Source organism: Myotis daubentonii, chromosome 9 (genome assembly GCF_963259705.1).
Source record: "Myotis daubentonii chromosome 9, mMyoDau2.1, whole genome shotgun sequence".
NCBI classification, from domain to species: Eukaryota; Metazoa; Chordata; class Mammalia; order Chiroptera; family Vespertilionidae; genus Myotis; species Myotis daubentonii.
The window spans coordinates 66,367,083-66,394,163 of NC_081848.1; the positions used below are offsets into that span (position 1 = coordinate 66,367,083).

Below are 27,081 nucleotides of genomic sequence, written 5' to 3' on the forward strand. Positions count from 1 at the left end.
AATTGGACCATTTCCTCATCCAATCTCTCTGAGGCATGTGGACAGAACCAAGTCTCAGCTCTTAGAAGGACACTTCTGGGGTGTTTTTTAAGCCTAAAGGACAGTAGTCTGTCTCCATTCTTGTTCTTTGGGATTTTTTTCATCATTGGATAAGAGGATACATACATTGGGGCAATCCTCTGGAGATACAATATTCCAGTTGCACCCATGTGATGATGACAGCGCCACTTAGAGGGAGGAAGCCCACAGATGGAGAACAGGGAATTCTAAAAGCAAAAACAATGACAGAAATGCTAAGCCTTTCCTTCACGCGTCTGAAACCCATCCTTAGGCAGCCTTCAGGCTGGGTGTCTGCTGGACCTTTACCACTTGATGTTCTGGCAGGCTGCCCTGGGCCCTGCTAGGTGGTGTGCAGGTCTGTCTGGGCCCGGGGGGGGGGGGGGGTCCACCCCGCCAGCCACTCCTGGTACAGCTCCTGCACATGGGCGCTGGTCTCCGGGGGCCACACCGGGATGGCATGTAGATGCCTTCCATATGCCGCAGCAGTGCCCTGTCTGCACACCCGTCTTCCGCCTGGTCCTGGCCCCTGTCGCTTAGGCATCCCCAGCTCAGGCTAGGACCTCCACCAAGTGTCAGGGGAGTTTGCCGCTCTACAGCTTCAGTATCACTTCTGGATGTTCCAAATGCCATAAGCAGCCTCAAAGCATAGCAGAATTTCTCCGTCCCATTCAAGGGTGACCTCCTGGAAGTCTTTGTTCATCAGGGTGCAGTAGGTGAGCACCCCATGTCCTTGTTGAACAGCGCTTTGGCCATGTGCCTGAAGATTTGTGCCTGGTACCCGCCGGAGCTGGCACCCTCATGGAGCCTTACCTCCTCCTCCTTCGTGTCTCCAAACAGAGTGTCCATGGTGGCGTCATTTGAGATGATGTCACTTTGCTCCATTATCTGGACAATTTCACCTGAGGTTAACATGCAGTCAGCACCCTGGGAACTATGCAAGCTGTGGGAAAATCTTCTCAAAGGGCCTCCAAGTTCTTGTCATAACATGGGCCACAATGACTTGGAAAATCTTGTCTGTGCCTGGAGACAGGTTCTCCAATCTGGTGAGGTAATCCTACACCAGAGAGCCCATGATCTGCTGGGGAGACTTGGCCATGCAGAGGTGGGAGGTGATGGGGTGACCCAGCACAATCTCTGCATATCAAACTCAGCCAGGGTAGGCAGAGGTCAGCATGGATAGCCGGGGCTCTTCCTCACAGTGCTGGCAGTACCGACGCACAAATTCCTTCTGAATCTCTAGAATGCTGAAGTCCACAGCTATCTTCATGTGAAAGACAGTGTACCCCAAGGCTTTTGAGTAGCCGCAGAGCCTTCTGAATGCATCAGTGACACTGAGGCCGAATGTAGCAGCAAAATAAGGCAGAGACTGAGGACACATGACACTCCCAGCACCTTGTGTTGTGAGGTATCACATTTCTTATTAAGGTTCAGAACACAGAAGAAGTCTGTGGTGTTCTGCTGAGAAACTTGGACTCCCTCCTTTGTGGTCACACAACTGTCACACACCAGGCAGTCACTCAGAAATATGTTGGCATTGTCCAACTTATGGAATTCTCTCTTCTCTCCCTTCTCCTGAGCCAGACTCCTGACATTGACTGCGGCATTCTCTTGGTCATTGGTTTTGTTTTTTTACTACATTCCTCCCATGTGCAGTGCTCACACTTCATCTGGAGCGGGGCAGGTAGGGGAAAGCAGTCACCTTTGGTTGCCTCTGGCACTGCTGGCAGTATCCTTTCTTCCTTGTGGAGCATTTAGGGAGGTAAAGTGGCCGCAGTGCTCGAGGCTGAGTTCCAGGAGGCTGGCAGTGCTGTCGGAATAGTGCCGGTGGCATTAGTTGGTTGGTGCCTGGCCTGTCCTCTGGAGATTGAACCTGCAGGACTACTAAGGGAGCCAGTCCCCAGTCTCACCCTGCCTCCACTACCAATTGATTGGAGCCTGAGGGACCCCAGTTCCCTTTTGGCCATCCCCTGATCAATTGGAGCCTGAGGGCCAGGGGGATGGACCAGTTTTGTATATGTAGATTCCCTATACTATACTTTACATCCTCATGACTATGTTGTAACTGCCAATTTGAACTTCTCAATTCCTTCACCTTTTCCACCTACCCTCCTGACACCCTCCCATCGGACAAACATCAGTTTGTTCTCTGTATCTATGAGTCTGTTTTATTTTGTTTGCACATTTATTTTGCTCTTTAGATTCCACATAAAGGTGAAATTGTGTGGTATTTGCCTTTCTTTATCGGACTTACTTCACTTAGCCTAATATCTCTAGGCTCATCATAAAAAATTCTCAAAACTCACATAAATATTGTCATTAATCAGTGCAATAGCTACATTACAGATTCTCTGATTATAGAAAAGGCTCAGGCCATTCACCTAAGACATTCATTTTTTATTTTCCTCTCAACAACTCTCACATCTTTAATATTTCTTAGTCTTCCTTAAACTGGAGGTCCCAGCCAAGTTGCTTCGTTTACAAAGCTTAGGGATGCTAACTTACTAGGGAGTTCTCAAGGTGGGGGGTGGGAGGAAATCCCTTGAGACTCCCTAGTAAAAGGGGGGAGAGATATGTAATACTCTTTATAATACTTTTGCCGGGGTCCAACCCCAGCGGGTCCAGGGGTCCCCAAAGGTGTGGACGGAGTCGGCGAAGAAGGAACGATACAGAGATAGCGTTCAGTTGATCATCATAGCCGGGTTCGCTTGTCAGGGTCTCCAGCCAGGTTCTGTACAGGTACTCCAGTCAGGTTCAGTGTCCAGGTTCCAGTCAGGTTCTCCTACCAATCTCTGTAGTCAGGTTCAGTCCAGGATCCCTTGCCATGTTCTCCCGCTAGGCTCTGTCTCTAGGCTCCGAGGCCAGTCCCTCTCCAGGATCCTCTGGCATGCTCTCTCCAGCGAAGTTCTTCTGTCTCTAGAGAACGTTCTGTGTAGGTTCTGTGCCTAGGCTCTGTCTCTCTTGGTCCTGCCTTCCAAGCCCTGTGTTCTCGATTCTGTGTTCTGAATTCCGTGTTCTGAGTTCTGAGTGTTTCTGTCTTGTTACAACTGTATTTATACCAGTTGATTCAATCCTATCAATCTCTATTACAAAGGTTAGGGCGTTTCTTATCTCCATTCCAGGGAGAAAAGATTATGTAGTTTAAGATGATTGTTCGTAGTTAAAGGGATTAATTACCCGCCTGGCACTTAGTTGAGGGGTTTTATTCCCTCCCTAACTTCAGGGGAAAATCCCTACCTGGGGATTCAACCTTTCTCGGAGAGGTGACCTTGGTTAAAACACAGCGCCAAGAAGGTGAGCAAACATATTAAGAACCGTATGCCATATATGCCAGGTCCCTTGAAACAGCAAGGATGGACCGGCTCCCGGCAAATTCCCCCTTTTTTATTTTTTAAAAGCAAGCATTAAAAAGAAAAACCTGAAACGCTCTCTTGTATCCATTTTAAGAGTAGGATTGGCGCTTTCTGCTATTACCTGAGTCCTGATCTATCACCCCAGGGAGAGCTTGCCAATCCTGCACTTTCCCGGGGTGGAAAGGCTGCAGTGAGGTTAAGGATAAGGCTCCTTGGGCCTTACCTTCTCCCATGCCTCTACATTTACCTTTCCGGCACCTTTCCTTCCTCAGAAAAGCATGGACGTATTTCTTGTATAAAATGTTCTGTCTGACTGGGAGTAACCTTAATTCCTCTGCTAATAAGCATATATGTTAAAAGATCAATACGGAGTCTTTTTTCTTTAGACTCAGTATGGCACATCTTCTTAATCTAAAGATCAATACAGAGTCTTCTTTCTTTGGACTCAGTATGGCAAGACCGGCTCCCGGCATACTTTAAGCAATAAAACAAAAATTTTTTTAAAAAAGTAACAATCCAATGTCCTTAAAGATGAATATAAGATATTTTATGGGAAACAAGATGACTTTGCAGTCTTTGATGTGTATCTTTCAGCATGCTGGGTGCCGTATTCTTTGATGTAGATGGTAGAAAAATATCCAGAATACCTCAGGATTTACCCTCTTGTCCATTAAAGACCTAAAGTTTCTAGATCCCAAGTCTACCTAACATAGCTAAATCGTCTCTGGTAACTTTCTTATTTGTTTTAATACCAAAGATTTCCTGCCTGGGGTAGATAACAGTGCTCTATCAAGAGCTCTTGTAAGGCCTGGCCAGCGTGGCTCAGTGGTTGAGTGTCAACCTATGAATCAGGAGGTCATAGTTTGATTCCCAGTCAGGGCACATGCCAGTGTTGCGGCCTTGATCCCTGGTGAAAGGCGTAATGATTCTCTCTTATCATTGATGTTTCTCTCTCTCTCTCTCTCTCTCTCTCTCTCTCTCTCTCTCTCTCTCTCTCTCTCTCTCTCTCTCTCTCTGAAACGGGGCTAAGATCTCCGCCTATGCCTTCGACAAGAACCGGGGGAAGGGGCTCGGCTACTGCACGAGTTGCTGTGGGAGTGGCACAGGGGCGTTATCGCTCCCAGGTTCCAGGTTGTGCATCTCAACGCGGTGACCGTGGACAATCGCCTGGACAACCTGCAGCTGGTGCCGTGGGGCTGGCGGCCCAAAGCGGAGGAGACCTCCAGCAAACAGAGAGAGCAGAGCTTGTACAGGCTCGCAATCCAGCAGCTTCCCCCGGACCCCATCGAGGAGCAGTTCCCCGCGCTGAGCGCCACGCGGTACTACCACGCCAACGGGGACGTGGTGGAGGAGGAGGAGAGCTCCTGCCACTACCCCTCCTGCATGATAATCTATGATCGAAAAGCAGCTCCGGGAGTTCAACGTCTGCGGGCGCTGCCAGGTGGCCGGGTACTGCGGCTCCGCTCGCAGTGCCAGCAGAAGGACTGGCCCGCCCACAAGAAGCACTGTCCGGAGATGCTGCGCCCCTTCCAGCAGGAGCTCCAGCTGGAGCGGTGACTGGGCAGCGGCAGCACGGCCCGCGGCTCCAGGCCTGCCCTGGGCACCTCGGACACGGTGTGGGGGAGCCTGGTGTGGAAGAAGCCAGCGCCCGGAGCGGCAGCGGCCCTGGTTGTGGGCACTTGGCGGGGCCCAGCGCTCCCCTGGAAGTGCTCCTCCAGTAGAGACAGCGGGGAGGCTCCCGCCAGGATGCTTCTCATTATTTATATGTTAATATGTTTGTAAAAAATATATATATAAGAGCTTTTATAAGGAAAAAAAACAATATGAGCTTTTATAAGGAAAAGAGAACACATTGCATGTGAAAGTGACTTGTGACTGCGACATGTGGTGGAAATAGACTATTGTTTTAGTATGCCCAAATCTAGTGCACCAGCTAATGTGGTAACAAGGAAGGACTAGAGGTCAGGAGTGTGTCCACATTTGGGTATGGTTCAGCCACTCAGTGGAAAATACTGGGCAAATTACATTAGCATGCTCTGTTTTTATTTCCCATTTCAAAAATGCAGATAAAATATATGCACTTGTAAACATAGATATAAAGAGGATTGTATAAGTGCATGTTAGAGAATTGGCTCAAGATTGCAGGTGGAATCTAGTTATCATCAGTCTAATCCTCATTTGGTGATTAAATTAACATCAATAAGAGCCAGGGAAGAGAAGAATTCATTAACACTTCAGTTGTGTTGGGGAATTCCAACAAGCTGGAGAGTGAAGATCAGGAATAGGGAGAAATGAAACTGCAAGAATCCACCACCTATAATACATGTGGAGTGTCTGCTAGGAGGGCACAAGGGGGAGATTCAGCCTAGAGTCAACACACAAGTTGGAGGAAACCCAACTCAGGCCTGTTATTGATCAGAGCTAGAGTACCCAAAGCTTGGACATTGACCCTTGATTCCATTCTAGTTTTTGCTAAGCACTTTGCTAGTGTGAGGCACTGAGGAGAGACACTGGGAACGGGAAGGAACAAAGAGTTTCTGACCCTTGGAAGAGCAGAGGGTCTTACACAAAGATGGCAAACTATTGTCATGTCTTGCAATGTGTCCCCTCCCATCTTCCCAAAATACCGGGAACATGCAACTGTCATTGTTTTAGGTGTGGAGAGAAACTCTCAAACTCAAAAATAAAATGGAAACCAGGAATGACTAAAGAATTGACAAGGAAAAGAGAGGCATCAGACTCAACCTGTGGCTGAATTCACATCTACTGAAGGAGAAATAGAACAAAGAGAAGACTCCCAAGTATTTCCTGCTACAGGCATATGAAAGAATCACTTAGAGATTTTGGAAATTAAGTTTTGGAACTTCAGTAAAAAATCTCAGTAGATGGACTGAGTAGCAAAGTGGACACTGCTGACAGATAATTAGAAAGCTGGATGATCTAGCAGATAATACAAACTGAAGACCAGAGGGGACATATGAAAGAAAAGACAAGAGAACTGAACAACACTGACAAGTTTGAACATCCATCTGAGTGGCATTCCAGAAAGTGAGAACAGTACAAATGGAGTGATAAAAAATAATTTAAAAGGAAAGGAAAGGCAGAAGTTGCAGAAGAAGCAGAAAATTTTCCAAAAGTGAAGAATGGCTTAAGATTGAAAGAATGCACTTCAGACTGAGTGTGAAAAGAACTCATTAGACATATTACTGTGCAATTTCAGAGCACTGGAGATGAAGACAAGATGCCACTACTTCCAGAGAGAGGGAACAGACTGGATATGGTCAGAAGACTAAGAATCACACTGACTTCAGACTTCTCACCAGCAGCTCCAGGTACCTACTAAACAGAGAAGTGAAATAAACATTATCTGGTTTTAGGCCAACATACATAAAGGAAGACAAAACATTTGGAATAAAGTACACAGCATAGGTAATCTATACTAATAAAAGGGTAAGATGCTAATTAGACCGGACGTCTTCCAGATGTCCATTTGGACAAAGCCGCAGCGGTTCAGTGGCTGTGAGGGCCAGGGCTCAGGCAGCTGTAAACCCCAGCGGCTGCAAGGCCCGGGGCTCAGGTAGCCATGGCGGTCAGCAGTGGTAGCAGCAGCAGCAGCAGCAGCGGGGTGAGGGGGGCGGCACCTTCCCCTGATTGGCCTGGTCGCCTCCACAGAGGGAGGTTAAACTGTGTCTTAGGCCCACTCCCTGTGAGAGGGGGCAGGCTGGGCTGAGGGGACCCCCCCCCGCCACCCCCAGTGCAGGAATTTTCATGCACCAGGCCTCTAGTATAGTCAATAATGTTGTATTATCTATGTTTGATGTTGGATGGTTACTAGACTGATCGGCATGATGACTTCGTAAACTATTATATAAATGTCTTACTAATACATTGTTCACCTGAAACTAATATAATATTGTATGTCAAATGTAATTGAAAAGTTAAGAATAAAGAAAATGTACTAATAAAATAAAAAATGTTCAGTACATTAGAAAATATGACAAAACAGCATTTAATTAGAAGAGAAATTTTTTTTAAAATTTGGACATACAATTAGTTCAGTAAGTTTAATACACGGAGATTCTCACTTTCTATCTTTTAAAATGAGGTATAATTAACAAGCACACAGATCTTATAATTCTGTGGGGTTGAAACAAGTTTACATCATAAAACCTATATCATTTTCAAAGAAAAAGAACAATATTATCACTTCTGATAGCACTTCATAAATGTTAGCTTATTTAACTTAAAAATGAAAACACCAGTAAGAGTGGGTACTATTATTCCCTACCTGTAGATGAGGAAACTGAAGCACAGAGATTAGACAACTGGACAAACACTAGTAAATGGATGCAACCTTGGGACACGAGCAGATTCCCAAACCTGTAGAACCAGCTTTCTGAATATGCCACCAAGAGGGAGGGACTGCCTCTGGATCCCACACCAGCTAACAGAAATTTCCTACTCCTCCCAGCCTTTAAAAGGGCAAGTCCTGCATTAAGTGCTTCAGCTTAATGATTTCTATAGAAAATTTACCAAAACACGCTTTGCAGGTCTGAGCTGTGCATGCAAAGATAAAGGGGGTTTCATATTCTGGGAAAGTCTGCTGCCTCCCATCTGTTCCTGGGGACCAGTCTGCATGGAGTTCACCTTCCAGGTGAGAACTCATTTCACTGGAAAGACCCACTGGCTTTGGGAAACCCACCCACCCCCTTCTCCCTTTTCTCCTACAGCAAATGACCTTGGTGGTTTTACAGAAGTGTTGAGTTTATTTAGTGATACTTGGACCATGGGAAAGGGAGTCTATTCCCTTTGAAAGAAAACGTTTCTGCACCTAGTATGTACAGAGCAGATGTGCAGTGGAAAATTCTCAGGAGGACTAAGTCAGTTCTCCATTCTGAATAAATAAGTTATGAAGGGATTTTGGAAGTGGGTGGGTGAAGGGAGAGATAATAACATTGGCAAGAAAGGATTCTTGGTCCAAGTAACATTAATTTAGCACCTAGTGTATAGAGATACTATGCAGATGTTATTTTGTTTTTTGGGGGGGAAACAGTCTAAAGGAGGCAGCTTGTTCCTGGGATAAATGTTAACCAGGAGAGTAAAGTACTCTATTAAAATAAGAAAGAAAATATTCAGACCAGATGTACTATTCATTTAAATCATGTGTGTGTGTATGTGTGTGGGGGGGGGGGGGAGGGGGAGCTAAGGAGGTAATTTAAAAGATTTTATCTATAGTGCTCTGACCATAAAATAGGTTTTTTAAATTTTAAAATATTGTTTACTATGTTTGAATATTATTTAAAGCTTAAAAATAAGCATTTCTTTTCATCCAGCAATTACACTTCTAAAAACTGTATCTTAAGAAAATAAACATGGATGCATATTAACAGAATCTGTTCAACAGAAAATTATTAACAAAAGAGAAACACAGTTAGCAACCCTAATGTCCAATAATAGGAGACTGGTTCAAAATATGTATGGTACATGCCTGCAATGAAATAATAAAAATAGAATATCTGTAATTTATAATAATGAAATATATATGAACTATATAGAGATATTTTTTAACATTCATGTTCTAAAATATTTGATGACATGGATTCTGTCATTTTAAATTTAAAACAAGTTAGATTTTTATATATATACTAGGGGCCCGGTGCACGAAATTCGTGCACTGGGTGTGTGTGGGGGGGGGGGAGTGTCCCTCAGCCCAGCCTGCCCCCTCTCACATACTGGGAGCCCTCAGGCGTTGACCCCCATCACCCTCCAATTGCAGGATCGGCCCCTTGCCCAGGCCTGACGCCTCTGACAGAGGCGTCAGGCCTGGGCAGGGGACCCTCATTTCCCCCCATCACTGGTTCTGCCCCCAGCCCAGGCTTGATGCCTCGGCCAGAGGCGTAGACCCCCATCACCCTCCGATAGCCTGATCCGCCCCTTGCCCAGGCCTGACGCCTCCGCCAGAGGTGTCAGGCTTGGACAGGGGACCCCCATCTCCCCCTGATCACTGGCTCTGGCCCCCGCCCAGATCTGAGGCCTCTGGCCCAGGAATCATGCCTGGGCAGGGGACCCCCATCTCCCTCTGATCACTTGCTCCACCCCCCGCCCAAGCCTGACGCCTCTGACCCAGGCTTCAGGCCTGGGCAAGGGGACCATCATATCCCCCCAATCCCCGGCTCCGCCCCCACCCAGGCCTGATGCCTCGGCCAGAGGAGTTGACCCTCATCACCCTCTGATCACCAATCACCGGATCGGCCCCTTGACCAGGCCTGAGGCCTCCGGCAGAGGTATCAGGCCTGGGCAGGGGACCCCGAGCTCCCCGCGGTTGCAGGCTCCGCCCCTGCCCAGGCCTAATGCCTCTGGCCTAGGCGTCCAGCCCTGGCAGCGGGGACCCGCAGCTGCAGCGGCCCCGTGATCGTGGGCTTCGCTTTAGGCCCAGGCAAGGGACCCCTAGCTCCCGGGACTGCCAGCTTCAACCGTGCCCAGCTCCCATTGCTGGCTCCACCCCTACTTCCTGCTGTCACTGGCCAGGGCAGCAAATGCACCTGATTCTCCGATCATGGCTGGGGGGCAGGGCAAAGGCGGCCCCAGGGCCGCCTTTGCCCTGCCCCCCAGCTCTTAGCTCCCCCCTGGGTTTCCGATCACTGTCAGTGGCAGGGGGCTTCTTCCTGCTTTCCCTTTCGCCTCTCTGCATTGTGCCTACATATGCAAATTAGCCGCCATCTTGTTGGCAGTTAACTGCCAATCTTAGTTGGCAGTTAATTTGCATATAGCCCTGATTAGCCAATGAAAAGGGTATCGTCGTACACCAATTACCATTTTTCTCTTTTATTAGATAGGATATATATATAAAATGCCCTTATTTTTGTAAAAAAAAAAACAACAATGTGTGAAAACAAATGGATACATAGTCTCAAGTTAATATGTATCCATATTAACTGGATACTGCAATTTTTATTTTTTTTATAAAATAGTTTTTAATATTTTATTTTCCCTTCTAAACTTTACTTTCTATATTCTTAAATTTCTCATGTATATTGCATATTGAATATGTATAAGCACAGTTTATATATTACAATAATAAAAAACTATGTACTATTTTCTGTTCCACATTTTCTCCTTTTGTTTTAATACTGTCCCTTGTGCATGCCTGTGTTGTATCATAGTTCTTATGGTAATGGCTCCTTGAAGTTGGAATTTACTAACAGGTCATATTTATGTAACCTCATTCTAGTGACAAAAGAGATTGTGTCTTATTTTTTCCTATTTGTTGATGTTGCTTTATAAAACTGCTCTCTACGACTCATTTTCCTTGTTTGAGTTGTCCCTTTTGAGGACATTTCCAGTAAGGGGAAGACTGGGTCTAAAGCGCCTTCTCTGTGGACTTTGCCCACTGCCAGGGCTGAAAGCTCACATAAGCTGTTTTAGAGCCACTTCAAGTTTCAGAAACGTCTAAGACGAAGAAAATGTTCTCTCTCTTAAGTATGATGAAGGTTTCATAGGCTTATAATGTGTTAAATCTGTAGACTTGTTCACATTATGTGCTTTTAATTGTGCCCATTTAACTACTCAGTGTGCCCTAGCCGATTTGGCTCAGTGCCCTAGCCCCGTGGTCCGCAAACTGAGGCTTGAGAGCCACATGCGGCTCTTTGGCCCCTTGAGTGTGGCTCTTCCTAAGCCTTAGGAGTACCCTAGTTAAGTTAATAACAATGTACCTACCTATATAGTTTAAGTTTAAAATATTTGGCTCTCAAAAGAAATTTCAATCTTTGTACTGTTGATATTTGGCTCTGTTGACTAATGCGTTTGCCAACCACTGCGGCCTAACCGATTTGGCTCAGTGGATAGAGGTTGGCCTGCGGACTGAAGAGTCCCAGTTTTGATTCAGGTCAAGGGCACATGACTGGGTTGTGGGCTCCATCCACACTAGGGGGCATGCAGGAGGCCTCTGATCATTGATTCTCTCTCATCATTGATGTTTCTATCTCTCTCTCCCTCTCCCTTCCTCTCAGAAATCAATAAAAATATAATTTACAAAATAAAATAAATTACTGAGCTTTAAAGTTGTTTTTAAAAGAGACAACAAAAATCATAACGATGCCAGAAAAGACTTTCCTCTCCCCCCACTGAGAAGTAGTGTTAAGGGGAATAAAATGGCTGTTATTTTCCCTCAAAGGACTGACAAGCAACTGAGGGTGTGGGACAGGACACATGCACATGAAAAAGTCAAGAACATTCACAAGTGCAATTTCAAACCTGCTCAAATAGTAGGTGCCAAAGAGTAAATGAGATCTTTAGAACCAGAAATATTTTCCCGTTGAAAACAACCACCACTGGTCCCATCTCTATAGTCTCTGTAGTTGATCATTCACAAAGGACATCTGTTTCTGGAAGAAAGAAAGAAAGAAAGAAAGAAAGAAAGAAAGAAAGAAAGAAAGAAAGAAAGAAAGAAAGAAAGAAAGAAAGAAAGAAAGAAAGAAAGAAAGAAAGAAAGAAAGAAAGAAAGAAAGAAAGAAAGAAAGAAAGAAAGAAGAAGAAAGGAAGGGAAGGAAGGGAAGGAAGGAAGGAAGGAAGGAAGGAAGGAAGAGGAAGAGAGAGAGGAGGGAGGGGAGGGGAGGGGAGAGGAGGGGAGGGGAGGGGAGGGGAGGGGAGGAGAGGAGAGGAGAGGAGAGGAGAGGAGAGGAGAGGAGAGGAGAGGAGAGGAGAGGAGAGGAGAGGAGAGGAGAGGAGAGGAGAGGAAGCGAACAACGTCCTGGCCTAAGGTCTGGGAAGCCAGAGTGCCTCAGCACTAAAGGGATGAGTACATCAAACAATATATTCTCTGCTTCCTTCAGGGAATGATGTTAATCATGACACATAAATACTATTCTGTGTCAGGCACTTACTAAGAAATTCCCATGGGCTTTTTTATTCCCTTGATGCCAGTGCCTGGATTACTCATTTAATCTCCACAAACTCTCTCAGTAAGTGTTGGTGTTATTCTCCGGACGCTATTCACACTGAAAACACTCACACGGTGAGCTAGGTTAAAGTTACACTGCATTTCTTAAATAAACAAAAAAACAAACAAAAAATAATCCAATGGGCTGAGCTAAAATACTGTGTGGTTAGCTGCCAGTTATAATATTAATAATAACAGTAATGAAAATAATAATTTTGAGTTATTATATGCTAGAAACTCTACTATGCACTTGATATGTATTAACTCACTTAACCATCACTATGATTTTCTTTTTATTTCCAAACCAACAAGGTGTTCAGTTAGGTTTTTGTAAGAAATTTCAGACACCAGTTTGTGAGGATAAAGCCAGTTGATGAGAATAAAACACAGAAGGGACGTAGCCTGGAGCTGAGGAACACCTTTAATTTTTGGCAAAAGTTGCAAGTCGATGGCTTTCTGATCAACCTTGTGCTGCTCTGTCCTCTCATATTTCTGTTTCTCTGTGTTGAGGAGCTCACCCTCCTGGTGACTGGGGAGGCGCTGCTCCTTCTTCCTGAAATAAGCACCAGTGAGATGTTTAGGGATTTTCACCTCCCCTCTGTGTTTGCTCTCACCAGTGCAGGGGGCTTTATCCTCACACACTGGTGTACTAAATTTCTTACAAAAAAAAACTAATTAAACACTGATATCGGTCTTGCTAGAGATGGTGATGATGAATTTCTGGTGTGCTCTATGCAGAGGAACTTGATTAAGGCACAGAGGCGCAGACATTAAGGCCCCTGCTCAGCTGCTTCAGGAAAACCACTCTCTTGGCTCCGTGGTGCCTAGGGAGGACCGTCAGAATGGTCCCGGGTGTGATATGGGCCCACAGTTTTCTCACATGCTGACCGAAGGGCTTCTTGTAGTGGTTCAACAGCTTTGGAGGCACATCTTCAGTGGGGTAGTATCTAGGCATTTTGCAAAGTATAAGCACTTGGGCACCACCTTTCTTGTCACTACCAACTGGGTTTGTGACAGCATTAAGAACTTTCTCCTTTTTCATTTCAATCCAGGATTTACCTACTGAATACTTCCACTTGTGCATGGTCTTTAGGAATACATAGCCGACCAGGAATATCTGCCAATTCCTCTGACCAGGACAGGGTTTCACCTCTGTGGGGCTTCCTCTTCTTACACATATTACCTTGGGGTTACCCTTCTTGACCTTGTCACCAGCATCAGCCTTCTTGGCTCCAGGTTTCTCTTCCTTAGTATCCAGCTTCTCAGCTTCTTCAACCTCCATCTTGCAAAATGGGAAGGAGAGAATAATTTTCTAGGTAGAACTTCTTTTCTTTAGGATTCATAAGTAAACCAAGAGGGAAGTAACTTTTCTAAGGCTAAAGTTTGTTAGTGGTGGCATTAGGGACATCACTGACTGCAACCTAATCCCCAAAGATAAACTAGCATATTTAAAGAACATATTTGTTAACATAAATGTGCATTAAATAAAAATTCAGGGCAGCGTAAGAAAGGGAAGCGAACATTTTCAAAAAGAGAACCAAGTGCTTTCTGACAACCTCCTCCTTCCTTGGTGTTACTGAGGACGTCAGTGTGGGTAACACCAGTAGAAGGCACTGAAAAAGGTTCTGGACATTAGCATAGAACCTGCTACTCTTGTGTCTTGGTGTTGGTTTCATTTGAACTTTTATGGTGTGTCTCCTTCGCAGTAATGGTAGAAATTTAGTTTGACTCTACTTTCTCTCCCCCCATGGCAGTTATTTTAGACGTGGGCAGACTTATCTTACCTGATACCTTCTAAGATTCAGGTAAAGGTGTGTGGATCTAATTCCTATGGGTTCAACATTTTCTCATCCTGACTGTTTCTTGATCCTCCCTCTAGGCTAAAATACCTGCCAAGATGCTCCACTTGCAGGGTCCACAGATGCTGCAGATGCTAGAAAAATCCTTGAGGAAGAACCTTCCTGAGTCCTTAAAGGTGAGAGTGAGACAACCTCAGGGAGAGAAAGGGTTGTGTATTCTTTTGATACAAGTGGGGAAGAGAATGATCTTTTAATGTTCAGCTATTTTGTGGTGGAAATTCACTCATGCTCCATCTCATTTACACTCATGTTCACATCACCTCTTTTGCAAGGGAAGTATATTATGAAATCTCTTTATCCTATCTTTGTTACTTCATGTGAATAAATTAGAAGTTTAATAGCTATAGTGAATTTGGCTTAGTAGGTAAAGTGTTGGCCTAAGGACTAAAGGGTCCCTGGTTCTATTCTGGTCAAGGGCACCTACCTGGGTTGTGGGCGTGATCCCCACTGGGGGGCATGCAGGAGGCAGCTGATCAATGATTCTCTCTCATCATTGATGTTTCTATCTCTCTCTCCCTCTCCCTTCTTCCCTGAAATTATTAAAAATATATTTAAAAAGAAAAGTTTAAGAAATAGGTTTGTTCATCCATGTCATAGAATGCTCTTAAGTCATTAAAATTATTTTTATTTATTGGAAAAGAAATATGAGTAGAATGTATTAAATCAATGGAGAAAAACATTTTAAAATCACATCTATCTGAAAATTTTCAGTTTGTAAAATTTCTTGTGTGTGTACATGAATAGTAGAAAATCTATTAAAAGATTTTTTCAGAAACCAAGATGGCGGCATAGGTAAACACCGGAGATTGCTGCCTCGCACAACCACTTCAAGAATACAAGTAAAAGACAGAACGGGCATCATCCAGAACCACAGGAAGGCTGGCTGAGTGGAAACACTACAACTAGAAGGAAAGAGAAAAGCATACCAAGACTCAGAGGAGCTGTGGTGCCGAAGTTAAGTGCAGAGGTACTGAGGCGGACGCGGAAAGGGCTGGCGGCTGAGGACACGGTTGGCTTTTTCAATCAGGAGGGAGTCTCAAGCTCCCAACTCCTCTGAACTCCAGTTCTGGGCGAGTCTCTGGGGACCCAGACTGAAACGGGGAGAGGCTAGACTGTCTGGCATTGGTCGCATCTCAAGGGCGGCTTTCTCTCAGAGGTGTTTGCAGCGATTACCCGGACACTGAGACTCAGGCCCTCTTAGGGAAGAACTGATGATCAGCCATAGCTGTTTGCTCCACCCTATTGATCCCCTGGGACGCCGCCCCACCCAAATTGTGCAGGGAGGCTTTTGCATATGAAAGACCTGGCCCTTTGCAATATGAAAATTACCTAACAAACTTGTAGCTGGCCCAAGGCCCCAGGGCAACTTGCATTGCTGCACAGCTGAGCTCCTGCTAAGTAGCCTCAGGCAAAGGCTAGATTAGCACCTCCTGAGAGATCCAGGAGCCAATGTACCCGGTGGTCAGAGTGGGACCATCCAGATTGCAGCTCCTCAGACCCATAAGGGACACACTCAGGGGGCAGACTCAGTGAGCACCAAAGCCCCATTGAAGCAAGTCTTTCCCCGGAGGGGTGTATCCAGCACAGAAGTTCTCCCACTGCAGACACAGCTGATTCTCACAGCCAATTGGCCTGGAGGTCAATTCCTCCCAGTGTTACCTACAACAATCAAGGCTTAACTACAACAAGACTGTGCACAAAGCCCACAAGGGGGTGCACCAAGAGTGTTCACCTCAGGTAATTGGGGATGCTGAGCCACTGGGCCCTATAGGACACCTAGCACAGAAAGCCACTCCATCAACACAGGGAAGCACAAAAAATGCGGAGACAAAGAAACAGGACACAAATGACAGAAATGGAGGAAAGCAAACTACTGGATATAGAGTTCAAAACCACACTTGTAAGGTTTTTCAAGAATTTTCTAGAAACCACTGATAAATTTAGTGAGACCCTCAATAAGTCTAGTGAGACCCTTGAGGTTATGAAAAAGGACCAACTAGAAATTAAGCATACACTGACTGAAATAAAGAATATTATACAGAGTTCCAACAGCAGACTAGAGGATTGCAGGAATCAAGTCAAAGATTTGAAATACGAGAAAGCAAAAAATACCCAACCAGAAAAGCAAAAAGCAAAAAGAATCCAAAAATATGAAGATAGCATAAGGAGCCTCTGGGAAAACTTCAAGCGCACCAACATCCGAATTATAGGGGTGCCAGAAGAAGAGAGAGAGCAAGATATTGAAAACTTATTTGAAGAAATAATGACAGAAAACTTCCCCTACCTGGTGAAAGAAATAGACTTACAAGTCCAGGAAGCACAGAGAACCCCAAACAAAAGGAATCCAAAGAGGACCACACCAAAGCACATCATAATTAAAATACCAAGAGCAAAAGACAAAGAGAGAATCTTAAAAGCAGCAAGAGAAAGACAGTCAGTTACCTACAAGGGAGTACCCATACGACTGTCAGCTGATTTCTCAACAGAAACTTTGTAGGCCAGAAGGGAGTGGCAAGAAATATTCAAAGTGATGAACACCAAGAACCTATAACCAAGATTACTTTATCCTACAAAGCTATCATTCAGAATTGAAGGTCAGAAAAAGAGCTTCACAGATAAGGAAAAGCTAAAGGAGTTCATCACCACCAAACCAGTATTATATGAAATGCTGAAAGGTATAGAAGAAGAAGAAGAAGAAGAAGAAGAAGAAGAAGAAGAAGAAGAAGAAGAAGAAGAAGAAGAAGAAGAAAGAAGAAGAAGAAGAAGGAGGAGGAGGAGGAGGAGGAGGAGGAGGAGGAGGAGGAGGAGGAGAAGAAGAAGAAGAAGAAGAAGAAGAAGAAGAAGAAGAAGAAGAAGAAGAAGAAGAAGAAGAAGAAGAAGAAGATACAAATTATGAACAATAAATACACATCTATCAACAAGTGAATCTAAAAATCAAGTGAATAAATAATATGATGAACAGAATAAACTGGTGATTATAATAGAATGAGGGGCATAGAAAGGGAGTGGACTGACTATTCTCGGGGGGGAAAGGGGTGTGGGGGATGCAGGAAGAGACTGGACAAAAATGGTATACCTATGAATGAGGAGAGTGCGGGGGGAGGAGGGGTAAGGTCAGAGGGTGGGCTGGGAACCGGGTGAAGGGGAGCTATGGAGGGAAAAAAGGAACAACTGTATTAATCTGAACAATAAAGATTTAATTTAAAAAAAGATTTTTTTCACCTTTTTAAAAATTGAGGTATAATTGACATACATTACATTAAATGTTTATTAAATTCTACAATGGGAGAGTTCATGATTTTTATTCACAAATTTTATTAGTCTGAATATTTTACATTGTGAATATATTTCTAAAAGATACATTGATTGAGACAAAACACTGAAACTTAAAATTGCTTGGCAGAAATACTCATTAGAGAGTATTTCATAGAAATATAAAATTTGATGATAAAATTTCATGATTTCATAGAAATAAACCTGTCCTGATCAAATAAGTTACTTTACCATTCTTTCCTAATACAGGGGTGGGAAAAGTAGTTTTACAGTTGTGAGTACGTGAAACAGAGTTAATAAAGCTATTGTAATAAGCATAACCTGCATTTTTCTCAGATAAACAACCATAAGCCTACTTTTATCGACCCCTGTATATTGACCCTCCCACTTTCTTGTGATGCTGCAGGTGTATGGGACCATATTCCACATGAACCAGGGAAACCCGTTCAAGCTAAAGGCTCTGGTGGACAAGTGGCCTGATTTTAATACAGTGGCTGTCGGTCCTCAGGAGCAGGTAAGGTGTCAGATATGGAATGAATGTGCATCTATGTATGTATTTGCTATGTGTTTATCTGGACCTGGCAGTGTGGGAGACCTGGGCATATAGAAATGAATTCCTAGAATAGTAAACAGTCCCTGTCCTTGAAAATTCCACAGTCTGGAAGAGAATACAGATGAGTCCACAGATAAATTACAGCATGGTCTGAAATGTGCAGCAAGAGGAGAATTGAATGAAATGATTGTCTAACCACTATGCTGTGTACCTGAATCTAATCTATATAATAAAAGCCTGATATGCAAATTGAACGAACAACGCAACGACTGGTGGAACGACTGGTTGCTATGATGCACACTGACCACCAGGGGGCAGATGCTCAAAGCAGGAGCTGCTCCCAACCAGCAGGCCCCAGGCAAGCCAAGGCAGGTGCAAGCGGGGGCCCCCCTGATCACCCCACCAGTCGCCCCGCAGAGGGAGGCGACCAGCAGCATTGGGGAGGTGGTGCTGACTAGCGAGCAGGCTACCACTGCCCCCTGATTACCCCACCCGTTGCCCCACAGATCGGCCTTGATTGCCGGCCAGGCCTCGGGATCTTACCCATGCACGAATTTCATGCACCGGGCCTCTAGTATAAAATAATATTGAAGAGCAACTATAATTGGAAAATAAACTTCATTATGAAAAAAAGTAACAGGTGGGAAGCTGATTAAAATTATACAGGAGACATTTTCATACTCACTCATTGTTTTAATTTATTTTCAAGGCAGGACCCCAAATGGAATCCTGGTTATGCTGAACACCAAGCACCCTTCATTATTTCCTTTTTTTAAGTTAAATTCTTTATTGTTTAAAGTATTACATAAGGCTCCTTTTCCCCTATTGACCTCTCCCCGGCCGCCCCCACCCCCAGCACATGACCTCTTCCCCTCCCCACCCCGTCTGTGTCTCTTGGTTTTGCTCATATGCATGCATATAAATCCTTTAGTTGATCTCTTAATCCCTTACCCTCCAACCTCCCTCATAGGTAAAGTTTGTTCAATGCTTCTATGACTCTGGTTCTATCTTTGTTCCTCAGTTTATGTTGTTCATTATATTCCACAAATGAGTGAGATCATGGGATTTTTATCTTTCTCTGACTGGCTTATTTCACTTAGTATAATGCTCTCCAGTTCCATCCTTGCTGTTGCAAATGGTAATTCCTACTTTTTTACAGCAGTGTAGTATTCCATTATTTCTGGCCTCTAATTTATGGGAAGAGAGGCACCCAATGGAAGATTGTGCTAATGTAAGATTATATTGAGGACATAGACAAAAGGCTGACATTTTGTTAAAGATATTAAAGCAACATTTCTCAGACTCAACATCTTTATTGGTGTGAATCAAACCCTAGTTCCATTTTTAACCTATGGAGAAAAATTATTTTCTATCTTTTAAAAATATCAACCTTGAAACCACACCAACTCACTAGTGCTAACTCACAACTTCTTGTGATACTGCATCCCCCTTGAGCAGCTGAATGGTATTTTAACCAACTGTCATCAATAAAGTCAATAAAATAGGGCATTAAAAATAATTATATGTAGTAGAGGTTGCAGAGAAAGGATCAGAAATGCTTCCTGGTGGAAAATTTACCAAAACTGCATGTCAATGATAAATAAGGTTGTGTTTGTTTGTTTTATGGAGGGTCAGGACAGGATTTCATCCAAAGCAAACAAATTACAAATTGTGAGACATAATGTCTAAAACAACACAGCAATTTAGGGAATGTTAGAGCAAAATGCCATGGTTGTAGTTGTTGGTTATATATTGTGATAATTTTTAAAAATTAATAAAATTAAATAGTTGAAATATTTCAAAACTAAAAATCCTATAAATAAAAGCCTAATATGCTAAGTGTCCAGTGGTACGTTCAACCAATCAAAGCGTAATATGCTAATGATATGCTAAGGCCACTCAACCGCTTGCTATGACATGCACTGACCACCAGGGGGCAGATGTTCCAACTGGTAGGTTAGCTTGCTACTGGGGTCTGGACAGTTGGGACTGAGCAAGATGGACCAGACATGTCCTGGAGCCCTTGGGGGTCCATCTCTGGCTGGTCAACTTCCCGTGTCCCTCCCCGGCCCCAGTCATGCACTGGTGGGGTCCTTCTGCCTGGCCTGCATCTTCTCACAATCCGCGACCCGTCCGGGGATGTTGGAGAGCTGGTTTTGGCCTGATCCCACAGGTCAGGCTGAGGGACCTCACTGGTGCACAACTGCATGCACCAGGCCTCTAGTTTATTAACATTAAAATATTAAACTTGTATATAACTTGTATAGAAGTAAAATTGGTAAAAAACAAAACAAACATATTTCATCAAATCAAATAATTTGGGAAAAAAAGACTGTATTATTGATAAAAACCTCAATGAGAAGTATTATTTGAGCTACTTTCAAAAACACAGTTTTAAAAATAAAGTTTTCCATCTTATGAGACTTAATTGACATATAAGATTGTGTATGTTTAAGATGTGCAATGTGTACATTTGATACACACATGTATTGCAAAATGATCATTACCATGACACCTCCATCATGATACATACTGACTATTTCTTTCCTATGTTGAAAATATTTAAGATTTTCTCTCTTAGCAGCTTTCAAGAAAGCCAACTGCATGGGAGAACATATTTGCCAATGTTATCACCGATAAGGGTTTAATCTCCAACATTTACAGGAAATTCATACAACTTAAAAAAAGGAAGATAACAAGATGAACAAAAACAAATCCAGAGACAGAGAAGCATCGATCAGACCGTCAAACCTCAGAGGGAAGGTAGGGGAGGGTGGGGGTATGGGGGAGAGATCAACCAAAAGACTTATATGCAATAATATAGGCCTAACCAATGGACACAGACAACAGGTTGGTGAGGGCATGAGTGGGGGCGTCAGGGGGGTAATGGGGAGATAAGGACACATATGTAATATCTTAATCAATTAAGAAATTTAAAAAAGAGTATATAATACAGTATTACTAACTACAATCACCATGCTGTACATTAGATCCTTAGAACTTATTCATCTTATAACTTTTTTTTTGTTTCATCATTCATAGGTGGGTATTCAAGTCTGTTACCTCCATCAATTTTGATAGAGACATGTTCAGAGCCCACATTTTGTAGAAATCTTTGGTCTACAGCAAGATTTATATTTTTGGCCAAAGGTTTTCACTGTCGGTTTACTCTCTACATGAGTTTTAAGTGCTAGCTAAATACTTTATTTGATTTTAGTTTTGAAAATGTTGCATCTTTATTTAGAAAATCATATTGATGTTTAGAAAGTTCTGACAATTGCATCTGACTGTTCCTAAGAATTTGCATAGCATGGTAGAATGTGAACATTTCCCTAATCTGATTTGTTTAAATATCATAAGAGAACAAAAAGTGACTTTGTTTTTGTTTTGTTTTGTTTTGTTTTGTTTTGCTTTGTTTTGCTTTTGTTTACTGAAGCCGTTGGAGCTAACACATTTACAACCATAACATGTACAAAAAGCATTTTACTAAAAGTCTGACTATCCTGTGCTTTTTGAAAGAAATGTTAAATTCTAAGTGGGTCAATTTTGTTTGAAATTTTAAAGCAAGAGTTGAGTTCAGAATAGTTTTATTCAGGAAATTTTTAAATATGAATTGAATAAGGAAGTCCTTGACTTGACTTCATAACCTAAAAAATTCCTCAATAAAAGTAATACACTAACAAAACACCTGATATTTAAAAATAACAGAGCATAATGGAACAGGTACAACCGGTATGGCAATCACAAAATACAAATATTTTGGTTGATTCTGCCTTTCCCAATGCAAACAGGACATGGTAGATGACCTTGATCACTACACCAATACTTACCAAATCTACTCCAAGGACCCCAAGAACTGTCAGGAAGTGCTTGGCTCGCTAGAAGTCATCAATTGGAAACAGCATTTGCAGATCCAAAGTAAGTAAGAGGAATGGGAAGTGTGCTGAGTCACTTCTCTGTCCTCTCAATTTCCCATATGATTCATATATTTCTCTATACAGTGGGGCCTTGACCTATGAGTGTCCCAACTAATGAGTTTTTTTGAGATATGAGCCATCTCTCGACCGATTTTTTGCTTTGAGTTGCAAGCTCAAAAAAATTCAGGTTACGAGCCAGCTTCAGATAGCCCACCGCTAGTTGGCGCAGCGAACGTCACAGTGATTTGACATATGAGTAATTTGAGTTATGAGCTCCGTCATGGAACGAATTAAACTTGTAAGTCAAGGCCCCACTGTACTTCAGACCCTCAGCCTGCTATCAGTTTTTTACTCATCTGTGAATATAACTGTAGTGGGGAAAAACACCCTCAAAGCTGGCAAAAAATGGGCTTCATATAGGAAACATAATTTTTTAATAGCCACGAATTTATTTTGCAAACATATCCAGAATCCCTTAGGTTGGTTGAGTGCCAGGCCAGAGCTTCCCCTAGGACAGCGGTTCTCAACCTGTGGGTCGCGACCCCTTTGGGGGTCAACCAACCCTTTCACAGAGGTCACCTAAGACGATCGGAAAACACATATACAATTACATGTTGTTTTTGTGATTAATCACTATGCTTTAATTATGTTCAATTTGTAACAATGAAATTGGGGGTTACCACAACATGAGGAACTGTATTAAAGGGTCGCGGCATTATGAAGGTTGAGAACCACTGCCCTAGGGCCTTCCATGCCAGGAATAAGAATGACAACTCGTGGCATAAAGTACCTCCTAGGTCATTAAGGAAACCGCATGGTTATGAGCATGTCGCCCAGAATCACACTCCCTTGGATGGCATTTGTCTGTTACTTGCTATGTCATCTTAGCCACTAGAATTATCCTCACTGAGTCATATATAAAAACAAGGATAACAATGGTAGCTAAAGCACAAGGGTGTTGAAAAGATTAGATAACATATTGAATAGGAATTGCGTAGCACAATACCTGGATGTGTCAATTAACTTGGACTGCAAAGCAAACCTCATAATTCTGTGAATCAGCATTTGGACTGGGCTTTGCAAGACAGTTCTTCTGCTGGTTTCATCCAGATTTACTCATGTGGCTGCAGGGTGTTAATGGATGGACTATGGGCTAGTTGCTCTAGCATGGCCTCACTCACATGCCTGAATGACAGTTCTGGCTGTCGGTGCTGGCCACCTTGGTGACAGCATGATAGGAGCACAAGTCCTCAGCTGACTACCCTAATCCTATCCATATGGTGTTGATCTCAAGGAAATCAGAAGCACAAAGAAAGCCCCTGGTGCAAGCCCTCTTTAGCCTCTCCTTGCATCAAATTTACTCTTTTTCATTGGCAAAATCAAGCCATATGGCCAAGGTCAGATGCATTACAGGAGGGGACGATTCCAGGGAAAAGATACAAAGAGACATGGGCACATTGTGGGTTATTCCTGCAACAATCTGCCATACTATGAACAGAGTAAGCCCGCAAGAAATGTTGGCTACTACTGTTTTTATAATGCCTCTCCTGTGATTATGAAAACAATATGTTCATGTGGCCCAGAAAAATGAGTTCCAGTCTTGGCATTGCACCAATGGTGTAACTATGGTTGAGAATGAATCTTTGAGGACCTTCATTACACAAATCTTGACTACGTGATGCCCGATCACACGTTGGCAGTACCAAGCCAGAACATAGGTTTTTAGACTGTAAATGTAGACATGTACCACTTTACTGGACAGCTTCACCATAAAATGTACTGAAATAGTTGCATGTCTCCTCAAAATCCCATCTAGGTTCCCAGTCCAACCTGAATGAGGTGATACAAAATCTCGCAGCCAGCAAATCCTTCAAAGTCAAGCACACAGAGCGCTTTCTCTATGTGGTGGCTGACACTGTAAAGAAGCTAATTCCTTCTCTGTTTGATGAAAAGAACTTACCACCTGGTGGTGGCAAACCCAAGGCCATGTAAGTTTGAGAAAAGTCATGGGACTACTCACACCTCCCATTCCTGAAGTAGCCTCCCAACTTCTCTTTCTGCTTTCACACTGCTTCCCTACGGTCAATATTCTTCAAAGCAGCCCAAATCATCATTTTCAGGAATGTGTTATAGACAATAGGGACAAGAACAGATATAATAAATACTCATGGACTTTACTTTTCTCTTGGAACCTCCATAGCAATCAAGAAATGCTTAAACTCTCATCCCTGGACGTTACCCATGCTGCCCTGGTGAATAAATTCTGGCATTTTGGTGGCAATGAGAAGAGCCAGAGATTCATCGAGCGCTGTATCCAGAAGTTCCCCACATTCTGTCTGCTGGAGCCCGAGGGAAACCCTGTGTGCTGGGACCTGATGGACCAGACAGGAGAGATACGGATGGCAGGCACCCTGCCTGAGTACCGGAAGCAGGGCCTCATCTCCTATGTCATCTATATCCAGACCCAGGCTCTTAACAACCTTGGCTTCCCCATATATTCTCACACTGACAAGAATAACAAAATAATGCAGAAAATGAGTTACAATCTGCATTATATCCACATGCCCTGTACCTGGAACCAGTGGTACTGTGTGCCTCTGTGATGCCGTCCTACAAACAAGTATCAGATGGTCCCCAACATGTGGCTAGAGCAATGGGTGGGTGGGTAGAGAAAGAATAAATTGTACATAATTGTAATTATCAGTAAAGTAGTGGGCTCTGGGGAGGCAGTGTGAATGTTCAATACCATGGTCCCTGCACTCAAGTCACTGCTGGCTTCCCTTAGATGTATCAGGTTGAAGCAGCCTCAAGCACTCCACATGGTTTAGTTCCCCCACGCTTCCGGGGATCTCCATGACACTCTCATCAGCTGCATGCTGCCCAGAATGGCTTCTCCTAGAACTCATAGGGTGTGGATCTATAGAGCCTTGCCAGATTTTCCAGTGAGAGGTAATAGTTTCTGAGCATTATGACTTACTCTTCTCTCTTTCTATGGTCTTTCTCTTAATGATCAGCAAGTGCACTCTGCTCAGTAGGTCTGTAGAGATTATCCTCTCTTCTGATTAATGCTTTCTCGATACATTAAAGGATTACACACTAATATGTATGAAATACTAGGTTAAACATAGTGTACTTGATATGGCAGGTTGAGTTTCGATGAAAAAGACTAACTTATATTATTAGCCTGACTCCTCCTCACTCCCACACCAGGGAAAAGGATTCACTGTTGCTTCTAACAGCAGAACTTTTCTAAATCCACCCAAACCCCAAACAATAAAGAGATTTTGTGTTTGATTGTACAAGTTGAAGTGAAGTGGTTTGTGATGGGAAGAGCCTGGGTTGGGTTTATGGAGAGTGGGAAGACCCAGACCCAGGGAGGTGGCTATTTATTGAGGAGAGAAGGTGAGGGGAGGGCAGTACATCGTGGTACCTACTGTTTCACTTGACCTCGGCACATTGTTTCAGGATGCCTAAATTCTATGCAGACCCAATAGTCTCATGGGAAAGTCTGGTTGGTGGTATGCAGCAATTTTTGTCCTGGTTGGATCAGGGTAGTTGGGAGAGTTTCCTGCCCCAACATTTCAACAGGAACAGCACTAAACCTTGGCACTGGGCAACAAAGAGAGCACTGTACTGAACATAGTCATCTGGATTAAGAACCTGTGTGCTTTTGGTCAATCTACAACTAGAATTAGGCTGTGGAATTGAAGATGAAGGCCCCACAAACAGAGAAACCAATGTGTGAGGTTTAATTTCTTATCCGCTCAAAAGAGTGGTGGCTCAGGTTAGAGAAGGGATTCTCAACCTTGGTACAATGGGCTTTATAGAGTGGACAATTCTTTGTTAAGGGGCATCCTGTGCATTTATAGGATATGGAGCAGGATCCCTGCTCACAACCCACTGGACGTCAGTAACACTTGCCATTCCAGTTATGACAACTAAAAATGTCTCCAGCTCTTGATAACCTCCCCTGGTGGCAAAATCAACTTCAGTTGAGAACCACTGGTTTAGGAGTTTAGGTTCTTTCACTTGAGGATGCATCTGAATCATTTAGGGGGATTGTTAATATAGATAGTGGGCTTCACCCCTAGATTTTCTGACTCAGTAGATTTGGGGTAGATTCCCAGATTTACATTTCTAACAAGTTTCCTGATGCTGCTGGTCCAGAGCCATAGAACTATAGATGAAAATTAGTATTGCACACTTCTTAGATATATTGTTTTGCCTTAGTAGTTATAATGTAAATTTTTAAAAATAAATTTTTATTGATTTCAGAGAGGAAGGGAGAGGGAGAGAGAAATAGAGACATTAACGATGAGAAAGAACCACTGATCGACTGCTTCCTGCATGCCCCCTACTGTGGATTGAGCCTGGAACCTGGGCATGTGCCCTTGACAGGAATTGAACCCAGGACTGTTAGTTCCCAGGCCAACACTCTATCCATTGAGCCAAACTAGCCAGGGCAATGTAAATTTTTTTCTAATTGATATGTCATATTTCATAAAATCATTTTTTTCTGTTAAATAGACATTCAATATTTCATATTCACTGCAGCTATATATTACTAGAGGCCCAGTGCACAAAAATGCATGCACTCAGGGGTCCCTCAGTCCAACCTACACCCTCTTGCAGTCTGGGACCCTTTGGGGATGTCTGACTGACGGCTTAGGCCCACACCCCAGGGAATCGGGCCTACGCTGTCAATCAGACATCCCTCTGGCAGCCTGGGAGCCCTCAGGGGATGTCCAACTGTGGTTTAGGCCAGCTTCTTTGCAGCTGACTCTGCGGAAGGCACAGTGCCAGGACCGGGCCCCTGCCGCTGCCTCTCCCATCGCTTCTGCGGGGGGGGGGGGGGGGGGGGGGGCGGGGGCGGGGTGCCAGGACCATTGAGGCTAGCCTGGCAGTGCAGGCTCGCTGGACCTGACCCCACCCACTGGTTGTTCTGGCAGGTCATTCCAGAAGGTTTAATTATAATACTAGCTCTTTATTATATAGGATAGTAGTTAGATAGTTATATAATTTACAACATGGTTTCCCCAATAAATTTAGTTCCTACCTCGCTCCATACATAGTTATTACAATATTAGAGGCCCGATGCACAAAATTTGTGCAAGGGGCTCGGCCCTCACAT

General features: G+C 43.6%; 2 protein-coding genes and 3 pseudogenes across 3 annotated transcripts in view; 3 read left to right on the forward strand and 2 right to left on the reverse strand.

The window, feature by feature from the left end:
- The window catches only part of LOC132241127 (glycine N-acyltransferase-like), a 53,906-nt gene extending 28,654 nt beyond the window's left edge, over positions 1-25,252 (forward strand). The window contains exon 8 of the transcript XR_009454455.1: positions 24,986-25,252. The gene's annotated coding sequence lies outside the window, so the exon portion shown is untranslated. The remainder of the gene's footprint in view (positions 1-24,985) is intronic.
- LOC132241919 (nuclear prelamin A recognition factor-like) lies at positions 401-1,727 on the reverse strand (annotated as a pseudogene).
- LOC132241920 (zinc finger MYND domain-containing protein 19-like) lies at positions 4,429-5,187 on the forward strand (annotated as a pseudogene).
- Positions 12,628-13,630, reverse strand: LOC132241921 (large ribosomal subunit protein eL6-like; annotated as a pseudogene).
- LOC132241129 (glycine N-acyltransferase-like) lies at positions 14,229-25,252 on the forward strand. 2 transcript variants are annotated; one of them, XM_059709266.1, is made up of 5 exons: positions 14,229-14,323; positions 17,887-17,994; positions 21,825-21,951; positions 23,767-23,938; positions 24,151-25,252. In XM_059709266.1, exons 1-5 carry the CDS (start codon positions 14,246-14,248, stop codon positions 24,551-24,553), a joined length of 888 nt encoding a protein of 295 aa, XP_059565249.1. In that variant the 5' UTR covers positions 14,229-14,245; the 3' UTR covers positions 24,554-25,252. The 2 variants fall into 2 exon arrangements, with proteins under 2 accessions (XP_059565249.1, XP_059565250.1); XM_059709267.1 differs by lacking the exon at positions 14,229-14,323 and adding an exon at positions 20,698-20,796 and having other exon boundaries at positions 17,894-17,994.
- Positions 25,253-27,081: the final 1,829 nt, after the last annotated feature.

Bases quoted from the DNA above. Each gene is read 5' to 3' on its own strand.
- LOC132241129 (XM_059709266.1), top strand. From the start codon at position 14,246: ATGCTCCACTTGCAGGGTCCACAGATGCTGCAGATGCTAGAAAAATCC. The intron at 14,324-17,886 runs GTGAGAGTGAGA...GTGATGCTGCAG, and splicing joins ACCTTCCTGAGTCCTTAAAG to GTGTATGGGACCATATTCCA. The intron at 21,952-23,766 runs GTAAGTAAGAGG...AATCCCATCTAG, and splicing joins ACAGCATTTGCAGATCCAAA to GTTCCCAGTCCAACCTGAAT.